The following is a 12357-nucleotide window of genomic DNA, read 5'->3' on the forward strand; positions in this document are numbered from 1 at the left end:
TCTTATTTTATCTTGGTAGATAATAAATCTCTGAGAATATCTTGGCTTTCTAACTTTCTAAGTCAATTTCAACATTGAAGATTCTAGGTCAACAGTTTGTACAGACTGGGGCAAGTCACTTTGCCTCACTAAGCCTCAGTTTCTCCATCAGGAGGATGAAGTTGTTGGACAAGATGCTGACTTCATGGTCCCATTTTATTATAAAATTGTGTTAGTCAGCCAAGTGCTGTGGCTCACACCTGTAATTCCAGCACTTTGGGAGGCCAAAGCAGGCAGATCACCTGAGGTCAGGAGTACCAGACCAGCCTGGCCAACATGGTGAAACCCCATCTCTGCTAAAAATACAAAAACTACCAGGGTATGGTGGCAGGCGCCTATAATCCCAGCTACTCAGGAGGCTGAGGCAGGAAAATCCCTTGAACCCAGAAGGCAGAGGCTGCAATGAGCTGAGCTCTTGCCACTGCACTCCAGCCTGGGCAACAGAGCAAGACTTCGTCTCAAAAAAAAAAAAATTGTATAAGTTGTATTTTGAAAGTTTATTAAAGTAAAATTTTCCAAAATGTAAAATCATGACTCTCAAGCAAATAAAATTATATGGCTCTGTGGTCAAATGTTGATTAAAGCAAAATTTTCAAAAGAGAAAAAACTGATTCGTATGAAAATGTTAAATGAATATAAAGATTTTATTCAAATAATCAATTAATGATGGAACCGGTGAGATGGTAAAAACCATTTAAAAGAGTATTTCAAAAGCTAACTGTTTATAGGCAATATTAGGATAAGATTGTTGGACTAGATTTAAAACTGGTTAATGCCCAATCATTAAGGTTATCTCTTCCACCAGAAGGAAATTATTTGCATCTCTATGGAACAAAATTCTACAAGTCTCTCCCCTCCTGCATTGTTAAGTAGCCCATGTAATAGAAAATTAAGCCCAGGATTGCACTGAAAAAAACACACAAAACTCTCTTCTGGCTATTTCCACGTTTCATATAATTTTTCTGACAAGTCAATTCTTTCTTTTTTTTCTTCCTTTTCAACATTTATTTTAGATTCAGGGGGTAAATGTGCAGGGTTGTTACCTGGGCATACTGCGTGATGCTGAGGTTTGGGATATGAATGATCCCATCACCTAGGTGCTGAGCATAATACCCAAGAGTTAATTTTTCAACACTTGTCCCCCTCTAGTAGTCCCAAGTGTCAATTTTTATCATCTTTATCTGACAAGTCAATTCTAGTTATATTTCATGAATGAAAGTTCTTGATTTTTGTTTATGATACTTAATTTTTTATAAAAGGTCTTTATCATCTTTATTTGACCCATGTTCAATTTCCATATAATTTTCAGATGAATGCTCTAAATGTGTGCTTGTTCTGTGCTGACATAAACATAAGAATTTCATAAGACAGTGTGTAAATAAACCTACATCTAGGTATTTTATTCATTATGTATAAGGTAAAGTATATTTAATGGCACAGTAGAATAAACAGGCTATGATTACAAGTCCAAAGATTACAAATATAATGATGATATCAAATATATGCACACACAAACACAATCCAACAAAATTCTTGACTCTCTTTCTTTTTTCACCACTAAAGGTAGCAAACATTCCTCTGTACCTAGCTCTGAAAACACATCTACAAAAGCAAATGAACTCATCTGCAAATCTTTAATTTCTAATGTTTTATTATAGATTTTTAAGATACATATTTATTTTTATATTATTAGCTTAAAGAAAGTAAGTCACACAAGAATAAGCTTTTGCATGTCTGCTAAGGTAAATTATTATATTATGTTTGTTATGAAGTTATAAATAAAACACATATTGTGCTTATGTGAATAAAACCACAGCATAATCGGAGTGCATTTGAAATGCACAGAGTATTCTCATTGTTTCAATAAGACAAAAGAAGAACATTACCTATTAGAATTAAAAGCCTGGCCTTCGGCTATCCATTAGTCAAAAATAATTCATCATGAATTACTCATTGATTACAAAACAAAATTGTTAAAAAGCAAAGGTGACTAAAATAAACATGTTCCTGGGCCTTTCATTTAATAAGCATTTTGGAATAACTGGAGGCAAATAAACAAATTTAAACCCTCACATGGGAAGACCAGGCTGCCCAACAGCATTGTAGCTTGAGACTCAAAGTTAAAGCCAGCTTCTAAAAAGCCTGTTAGTCCTATCATCAATATGATAAATTTGGATAAAGATGGTTAAAAAAAAATGTTTTAAGCAGTAAAAATGCAAATATGCCACCTTGGTAAGACAGGATGTCAGGCAACTTGCCAAAAGAGTTATTTCAAGTCAGTGGCTCAAAGTAGGATTCCAGTCTCCAAACTTTTGTTAGGCTAATTTTCATTAAGAGGATGATTTATAAGAGAAGAAAAGGATCTTAAAAATCCCAGAGACAGTGAGTAAAAGTGGAGACTCAAAAGAGCCAAGGAGTACTATAAATCTGTAGAAGCAGAGGGAGACACTCGGGTCAATAGAGGGAAAATTGAAGAGGAAGATAATCCAAAGCTCAACTGTCCAGGGGGCGAGCACAGCCCATAAGGGTGCTAAAAGTAGTACCTGAATGTGAGCCTAGAAAAGCTACAATTAGATTTTCAAATGATCTCTCTCTCCTTGGTCCACCTTCTCTTATACTTAAAACATTATTTTGACATTTTGTTCTACAATTGTATCAATTAGATCTATAGATTTTTTTTTTCAAATCTAGCCTCTATCGTAATGTTGTTAGTAGTTCTCTTTCACACAGATATTGAGTTACCCTTGACCAGAACAAAGAAAATGTGGTGTATTTTAGCAATAACAGACGTAACCGTGAAAAGACAGGAGAGAATGTATTATAAGCATTCTCAAATTGTATTTTTAAACTTTCAGGAAATGAAAAAGTCACAAATAGAACTTTTAAATAAGGAGTAGGATGTGTAAGGGCAGGAGGGTAATGGTAATCTATTCTGAATTTGAAACTCCATGTGAATATCTACCATATGTGATGATCTTGGATATTGGCAAAGGACATAAAGATGCAACACATGAACCTGATTTGTCCATGTCTTCCAATCTGATTTAAAAAGTGTTAGAAGGAGTTTGGAGGTGATTATTTGAGGCTTAATATTGTCCAAATTTACTGTTTTAGTTCTAGTCATGAGGAAAATTGATCAGACGCAGGTTTTAACTTATTTTGCTCATATTACTCATGTTGAAATAAGCCAAATAATATATTGAAACACACTCAATATTTGGACCAATTCTCAATATCTGGGCAGTAACCATTAAATCAAATTAAATATAATTACATAGAACAAATTTTAAGGAATTCACTATTACTAATAAAATATACATAAATTATATCACATTGTTGGTAAAAGTAACAAAATTTTTAAAGAGACATCCATTTTAAAATGATACTCTGTAAGTCCATTTTCAGATAGATAACTTCATACTTTAGAATTATTTAATTTCTCAGCCACTAGATACAAATTGGACCAAAATAGAGAGAGTAAAACTCTTTAACATATAAATTGCCAGATGTGAATGATTTCCATAGGGACAACAAAATAAATTTCTAAAAAGGAATGGAAAATATGATTCTTGTACTTAAATGGCTGATTTTTTATAGACACAATAGAAAACATACTGGTGATTTTGCAAATAAACCAGCATTTCTCTTTAAATGTATGGTCAGCTCTGATGCTCTTGCAGGCTGTGGGCCTCAGTGTTCCAATGTAGAGTTGCCTCAGGGTAGTGTAGAGACTGCTCTATGTTAACAATCAGCAACAGAAAAACGTCAAGAATTGTTCCCATCAGTATTTGGTCAGAACAGTCAAAATGGCACAAAATATGGTTTATTAATGGAGTCAGTATCTCTGGTTTGCACTTTTCTATTAAACAGCATGACAAATGTTTTCAAAACTTAGCTAGAATAATAACTGAAATTTCTTTTGTCAGATGTTCAGACTGACACATAGCATGATGTTAGAGAAAAATATAAACAAATATTTCTCAAGTAGTTTGTTTTTCAAAACCTTTTTAAGTATGCATACAGTGCTAAGTCCCATTATAGCTACTTGGTTAAAGTCATTTATTTTACGTATTCATCTACACTGCCTCATTGCTAAACGGGCTTGAGGTTGATGTGCTTGATTTAAAAACAAAACCAAAAATGCATAAATATATCTAACACCCTAGCCAGAAGATTCTTTCGTCATTCATTCATAGGTAATACTTTGACCCCGTGTGCATTGATATAGGTGATAAGAATTTTGGCTCTGCGTTCTATTACATCGATAAGCTTTTCAATTCCTTGTCTACCTCCTTGACTTTCCCAATACACTTTATCAAGAAACAGAGACTGAAGAAGTTTCTGCCGTAAGTGCTGGCTCTTCAAAACAGAAACTGCAGAAGCTGGAAACCTGAAAAGATAAAATGATATTTCAATCTTAGTAATTGCTTGGGAATAGTACTCCTTACCCAACTGTCCTGCCTTTCATTAATCTGTCATAAATCACACTAACAAATGGTATCTTTGAGAACCAAAACATTTTTGTTACCGCCAAGATGACACTTCTCTTAATAATAATATACTAAAAGAAAGTGTTTCCAGTGAACTGAATATTCTACACCATTCAGAACATGACAGACTTCTTACTTAAGGTCATTCCGTACACTCAAACAAAGGCATGGAATTGGAAAGGATTCTATTAGACTGGCAGAAATACTTTTCTTAGTCTTAGGCTCATTTCACCTGTGGAAACCCCTTTAATCTGTCAAGTAGAACAGTATCCTCAGGTGTGTCAAGGTGGGATTTTATGCAAGAAAATATGAGAGACAAATTGATAATGACAACTTCAATAAAGTATTCTGCCTGAATAGAAGTTACACAACTGAATTTATGTGAAATAATAAAAAATGTGTGTACTAAAATGAGATAAGATTCATTGAAAAACATCAAATTAAAGAAAGAATTGTCTGTGAGTCATATTATACTCCTGGAGCTCTGAGGATTTAGGATCATTTTATTTAACTAGAGTATTAAGATGTTTTCAAATAAATTCAGCAAAACTCAAGTTTCAGAGAAAAGTTTTAGTTCCACAATGAAAGTCTCTCTGGAAAACCTAAGACCAATTTAGAGGGGTCTTTGCTGAGTTACCTTAAAAGAATGCATTGTGCTTGCTTTTCTTCGTTTAGAAAGCCAGGAGTCCAGCATATACATTATCTGAAGGACTTAGCAAAATTTCTAGATCAAAAACATAAGTAATATTTTGCTAAATCCCCAATTTGACATTTCTCAACTTTCACTAAAATGCTGATAAAAGCACAGTAAAAATATTGTTTTAAGAGTACATTTCTAATAAACTCAGTTATACCTCAAAAACTATAGTAAGAACATATATACTTGCTTAAAGAGTACACTTTGCCAGAAATTTCAGGCCTTCTAAGCACCTCTTCCAAATTTCAATGGAGCACAATGGAGATGGCACAGAGGGTGCCCGAAAGCCAAGGATCAGGTGCTCCAGCAGTTCTGATGCTGCAGAAAGAACAAAGGCCACGGCGCCGGACAGGCTTAATGCGTGTGAGGAAGTGCGGAATGAAAGAATGTTTATAAGATGCTCTGAGTTCCCTGAAGACATTACTGTATAGTTTAGGGTCTCAACTTTAGGGGCTCTAGTATTAAGTAGCATTTTTGCTTTATGAAGTGTTAATAATCCATGAATTGTCAATTCTATAGCCCTTCAACTAATTTAGCTGTGGCAGAAGGTATGAGATGAAATTGTTAAAACGATTAGATCTCCTTAGTGGCTAATCCTTTTCATAAAGGAAAGCAAAAATATTACCTGTCTCTGCACTACATTGATATAATAGTAGGAATATTCAATGCATAAATTGGGGGTTAGAAAAGCCTTCATTTTTGCTTTTCAATGTGTGAATTATATTTTCAAAGAAGATTTAACTTCAAACCCATTACTCCTCATAATGCATTTAAATGTAAATCTTCTTTGAAAGAAGAAATAAAGATATTCACATTTACATGAATGTATGAAATGGATGGACTGTATTCTTCAGGCACTCCTAATTCTAAGAGGGAATTTAGGGATTCAAGAAGACCCTGTGATATTACCTTAGTAAGTGATGTCTTAGGAAAGTAAATTTTCCGATACATAAAATTTCCTTAGCTTAAAAGAGAGAACCTGCCACATAACCTGCCTTCAATCCACAAAGAGATGTGAGAAACAAGTGTCAACAGGGCAGGACCCGGCAAAAACTTATAAAATCGTGTCTCATAAAACTCTCACAGGAACAGTACTGCTCTTAATGCTAAAGTACATAAAATCCACACCATGTAAGTAATAGTGTTTAGGAAGAATGATTGAAATATGCTCCAGAATACTATTAACAAGAGTAATGGTAACAGAGCACACCACAGTTACTACAGAAATAGCACCACAGTTATTACAGAAAAAAAAAATACTGGACTTGGATTTGGAAGACTTGGGTTCTAACCTCAATTTTAGACTTGCTCATGAGATTTCCAGCAGTCACCTAGCTTCACACAGCTGGTTACCTATTTTACCAAAGAACCCTCTATTTTTAGGTCTCCACCCTACCGCAGTCTCTTAGTCAATCTGATTTCTGACTAAGATGGGAAGTATGGAGAGTGGCTCTGCCCACTAGGCAGTGGAGCTTGAAATCCAGCCACAATTTCCACTGCTGGGGTTGAACAGCTCACACTTTATAGCTGGGTTCTTGCCATTACTAAATGTCTAATTTCCTTTATTTCCAATAGATGTATGATCAAGTGTGCCATGAGCAACCACTGTGTTTTAACTTCTGCATTGCAGAACTCCTTCTTTGGTTCCCTCTCCACTCAGCATTCTTTCTGAGTCTTGTCGGATGTCCCCAGATCTTTGAGATCTTCCCTGAATTCTTGGTCAACCCTAAGTAAATAAATAATTCTTCCCTAACTAGCATCCGTAAGCCCTCTCTTTCAGGTGTTAGATACTTTTCCCCTCAATCTTTGTCTCCTTGAAGGATTTCAAAATGCTGAAAAATCCTCCTGCTGAATGCTACAGCCAGCTTTCCTTTGAGACTATGCCTTACTTACCAGATTGGCTGTCATTTTCCACTGCATTCATAAAAGTCACTTGAGTTCATTATGAATTTAGACATTCTGCCATGTCAATATTTGCACATCTATTAGTTCTTCCCATGTCCTATCTTATGCCTAATAATGGAGCCTCTGCCACCTGCTTATCCCTGCTCTGCCAGATCCTATGCCAGAGGTCCCTGCATTCTTCCAACAAAACCCACACGGATTTTCACAATGAGAACCAAGCAACATCATGAATCTGAAATGTAGCATGCGCTTTGTAGGCGGTATTGATTGTTGACAGAGGCGCTATGGCTGCACTCTGTTTCTGTTCTTCTTGGGTTTGTTTCCTTTCTTGGGTCTCCATTCCCAGATTCCACATTCACAATTATTTTCAAGGGTTAAAATGATGTAAGATGTGAGTTTTCTCAGAACCTTGCTACTTATCTAACATAAATGTGATGTCCTGCAGATGTTACTATAAAACTTACTCTTTGATGCCTTCTAACAATTTGAAGTTTAAGTTATCTTCACTCCTGTCAAAGAAACCCTTGTTGTCTATAAAAACCAAATGCCTTGGGTCATGCTTTCGCTGGATAATGTGTGCTAGAGCCGCGGAACCTTGGTCATCACATTTTGGCCTCAATCCATTCTGTACACAGGCATCTTCCTTGCGAGGTCTGAATCCACAGCAATTTGTATCTAAGCGATTATAAATCTGTAAATGGAAAACACAAAATCCAAGATACTGAGTGAAAACAAAACTTGGGAAAGTTACAAGATTTTCAAAGACCAGTGCTTTCTGAATAGCTGACTTGCCAGAATCTAAGAGGGCCAGGCTCATTTAATTAAAGGCAACTGTCAGAACAAGTCCAAGGTTCATATCCTTCTGACTCAGTCATAGTTAGAAGCATTTCCAGCTTCTGCTAATAGATCCAAAGTCAGATTATCCAAGTTAGGCATCTCCACCCTAAATATTCAAAGTTCCCACTGACATCACATACAGACACATGGCCAGCACAATCTCTGACTCCACGCACAGCAGAAGAAACACCATTGTACTTCAATGTGTCTGGAAGGCTCTGTCTTGTTTTCTCCCTCAGGTGGCTTATGGGAAATTGGAGTTACTTCATTGCCACAAAAAGTTTATTGCATCCCCTAGCCTATCTGGACTTCAGTATTACAGTAAGCTAACTTGAAATCACATAGAAGAAATCTATTGAAAAGATGTGAGACCCAATCATAAAACCTAAAAGCACTATCTAAATGGAGGCCACAGCTAGATTCTAAACATATGAACAAAATGGGCCTACTGAAGTTTATTATGGGACTTAAGGATACCACCCTATAGAAGAGGGTAACCAGATTAATTAGAAAAAGAAGAACTGTTTAATTCCATTTCCTTTGGGTAAGGAAAGAAATAATATTTATGAATCAGGTAAAATAAAGCCTGGGCAAAGGAATCAGACAAATTTAAGTCAAATCTCTGCTTTCACACTTCTGAGCTCTGCAACCTTGTGTAGATTCCTTTCCATCACCGACTCTCAATGTAAACACCTGAGTAACAGGAATGATACTCTTTACCTTGAACACCTGGTAGAAAGATTGATGAAAATATGTGTACACCCTCTGTCCCTGTCCCAAGCATCTATAAAACACTCAAAAAATGAAAACTACTGTTACTCTTGTTGAAACACACCTACATACCATCCAAAGTTATTTATCTCAAAACAAGCTTCTAAGACAAAGAGTAATTTATCCATTTTAAATGAAGAAAAATTCAGCCTCAGAGACATTAAGTAACCTGCCCTGGGTAGAATATTAGTAAGTAAGTAGCAAAGTCAGGATTTAGACATGGATTTGTTTGTCTCCAAAATTCCACGATTTTTTCCCCCAGTACGTCATATTGAATGGTTTTAGGCTAACTAGTCAAAAGATGGCTAGACAGACACTGCCACTTTTATTCTTTTGGTATTAAATTCCCATCTTTTTCTCATCCTCCTGTGTTTCTGCAGCTCCCATGGAGCTGTCTAGGAGACCAGCTGCTTAGAAAGGGATGCCGAAAAGCAGTGCCAAAATTTAGCCTACTTTGGAATGATCATTTATTCATTTATCCAACAAACAGTTATTGAACATCTTCTACATCCTATCAGTGAGCTAGGCACCAAGGCAAATGTTACCCATGGTCAGCACCTCTCCACCATTACCACTTCCAATGGAAAATTGAAATGGTTATTTAGTTTTCCTTTGCTACCAGAACAAGCTTCAAGAACTGGACAAAGGACTTTCTTCTCTGTTTTCTGTATGTAAATGGACTTTGTATCAAATAGCATGCTTGAGATCAAGGATTGTAAGAGAAGTTAGCATAAGCCAATTTTCTATGAAGTTTATGTAAAGCTGGTCACATGTGTGGCAAGCGAGCGACCAAGCATTTGCACCAGTCAAAGGGTACACTGCTGGCCTAGAAACAGTCACAGAAAAGGAGGGTTCTGTCAAGATTGGTTCCAAGCCACTGACCCATGGGACCATAAGTCTAACCCATAGTTTATCCAAAAAGTCACATAGACTGACTCCAGGGAACAGTAAGTTACCACTGCTTGTTAATGTGCATTTGATTGACATGAGAATAAGAAGGTTTCCCAAAGGTGAGCAAGAGTGCCCCAAGCAAATCACTGTAGGTTAGAATAGCACATGAAATGAAAAAAGCACAAATTAGAAACTTTTAGAGAACTTTATTGAGCCCTTTCTTCTCAATTTCAGTCATTTTACGCAGTACCTTCACTGACTTTGAGTATAAGAGAAATCAAATGATATAAAAGAGACTGCATCTGATTGCCAATTATTTAAGTTAAGGTCAGAAAGAACATGAAAACTAACTTTTCTATAAGCTGCTTCCCACTCAATCACCCCTTTTTTTAAATACACATTAACTAATGATTCTCAGAGAATCTGTGTACCATTTTATCATCATTGTTTTATCTAGTTACATTAACATTAAAAATAAAAAAAACTTAAATCTTATTTAATTTTGACTAAATATCAAAGTCTATTATATTGGACATACGTGTTTTGAATATAACCCGTAAAGAAAATGCTACCAAACATTTCTTAAATGCTTCTTCAAACCCTTAGTACTTCCATCATTGTGGACTTCTTAGTAGTGGGGAAAGGACTAAGATACATAACTACATTTGTACTGTTTCTATAACAAAACCATGAATATCATATATTTATGTTAAATAATAAGCTCTTTAGAGATAAGGCCCTTTCAGTACTTCTGTAAACATTATATTTTTCTATTTTTAAACTACACAAAAGCATTAAAAGTTAAAGGTTGAAAAGATTGATTTAGGTCATCTTTTTATTGCCTTACCAACATTAGATTGTTTGCTACAGTGTACTTTTAAAGTACTTCGTCTGATCTAATTTTGAATCACTCAACAGTCTGTGATGATTTCACCACCTCCCTGACAGACTGTTGTGCCATTCAGATCTAAGAGACATTATTACTGAAAACAGGTGTGTGCATTCAGCCCAACTTCTCTTATAGAAAATGTTGCCACTAATTTTTTTCAGATCTATATATGTACTTGATGGGCATATGTGTGTGTGTGTGTGTGCACGTGCACAAACACTGTGTGTACACCTGCAGATGTAAAATCAGCTGTAAGGTCTCAAATAATCTAGGTTTTACTTTGTTTTCCTTATGCTCCAACTATAGTAAATTACGTCTTTGTATTATTGCCCTTGTCTAGCAAGGGCTTACGTACCTCTTAATTCATGTTCTCTAGCTCTTCTCAGAATTTTGTTTATAGGCTTCCTTTTGAATTCATATTGAATATACCAAAAATAACTTGACCACAAAAATATAATCTACTCCCTTAAATTCAGTGCCATTTTGTTAGGCAGTTAATTTAGTTTTCTATTGAGCATATTTATGCTTACTTTTAAGACAGCTTATCTAATTTTTAAAGCCTAATAAAGCATATCCTACATAGCTATGAATCCATAATATGGTTTTAATATACTTGTTTAGTGCACACTTAAAACATTCACTTAACTACTGCATGATTAAGCACTGTAGTGTACATCTACGTGTCTGCGTAGGTAATTATCCTACAAGAAGGCTATTTGGGGATACATTCTGTCAGCTAAGCAATAATGAATGTTAGTCCTCATTATTGCTGCTTGTTCAAATTCACATCTTATTCTTTAAAACAGGAATATCTTTTCCAAAACTAATCTTCTGCATCTTAAAATACTGCCAATCACCATTTTCCATAAAATGAGTCTTTCCTTTCTTAGGAAAATACATCTTTTCAATGTTTACCTAACTAAAATTGTACTCAGAAAAACCCAGGTGTTCCAGCCAAATTTTTTGGTGGTGGTGGTGGGATATTTTTAGATATATTTCCTTCTTCTAAAGTTTTTTTAAATTCCATTTTCCTTTGGTAGTGTTAGTTTTGCATGTAGGAAAAAAGCATCTCATGAGTGATTCAGCTTATGCTTGCAGCACCTACACAAGGGTGCCTCTGCAGCACTGTCCTAGTTCACCAAAACCCATTAGAAATCTGCAGAAACCTAAAGATGTTCCATCCCTATGCACACTACCCACACCAGCTATGTCTTCAAAAATGGGCCTATCAAGAAATTGTGTCAGTTTCTTCACATCTTCTTTTTCCTCAAAACAGTATGATTAAATCACTAATTTCAGGCAATGCTTGGATGAAGGCAATAAAAAGTACTATATTTTGGCCAAGCATGCTGGCTCATGCCTGTAATCCCAGCACTTTGGAAAGCTGAGGTGGGTGGGTCACAAGGTCAGGAGTTTGAGACCAGCCTGGTCAACATGGTGAAACCCCATCTCTACTAAAGATACCGGGCGTGGTGGCACACGCCTGTAATCCCAGCTACTCAGGAGGCTGAGGCAGGAGAATCACTTGAACCTGGGAAGTGGAGGTTGCAGTGAGCCGAGATCGCCCCATTGCACTCCAGCGTGGGCGACAGGGTGAGACTCCGTCTCAAAAAAAAAAAAAGTACTATATTTTTATTTTATTTATATATATAAAATGCTGCTAATATTAATAATAAAAATATTAATAGCAGTTTTATATTGAGTGTTTAGTATGTGCCAGGAACTGTATACTTAATGCTTCACATGTATTATTTCATTTAATCCTCATAGTAACCTTAAGACATAGGTGATACCAATAGTCTTATTTGATAAATGAGGAAACTGAGGCAAAAAAGGGC

At 35.8% G+C, this 12357-nt stretch overlaps 1 protein-coding gene across 3 annotated transcripts in view; it reads right to left on the reverse strand.

The window, feature by feature from the left end:
• Window positions 1-1412: 1412 nt before the first annotated feature.
• The window catches only part of GASK1B (golgi associated kinase 1B), a 57880-nt gene continuing 46935 nt past the window's right edge, over window positions 1413-12357 (reverse strand). For all 3 annotated transcript variants that reach the window (XM_063809965.1, XM_063809963.1, XM_001142375.7), the window contains 2 exons: window positions 7596-7822; window positions 1413-4429 (listed from right to left, as the gene is read on the reverse strand). In XM_063809965.1, the coding sequence (XP_063666035.1) occupies window positions 4222-4429; window positions 7596-7822 (435 nt within the window). In that variant the 3' untranslated portion in view covers window positions 1413-4221. The remainder of the gene's footprint in view (window positions 4430-7595; window positions 7823-12357) is intronic.

Source organism: Pan troglodytes, chromosome 3 (genome assembly GCF_028858775.2).
Source record: "Pan troglodytes isolate AG18354 chromosome 3, NHGRI_mPanTro3-v2.0_pri, whole genome shotgun sequence".
Lineage (NCBI taxonomy): Eukaryota > Metazoa > Chordata > Mammalia > Primates > Hominidae > Pan > Pan troglodytes.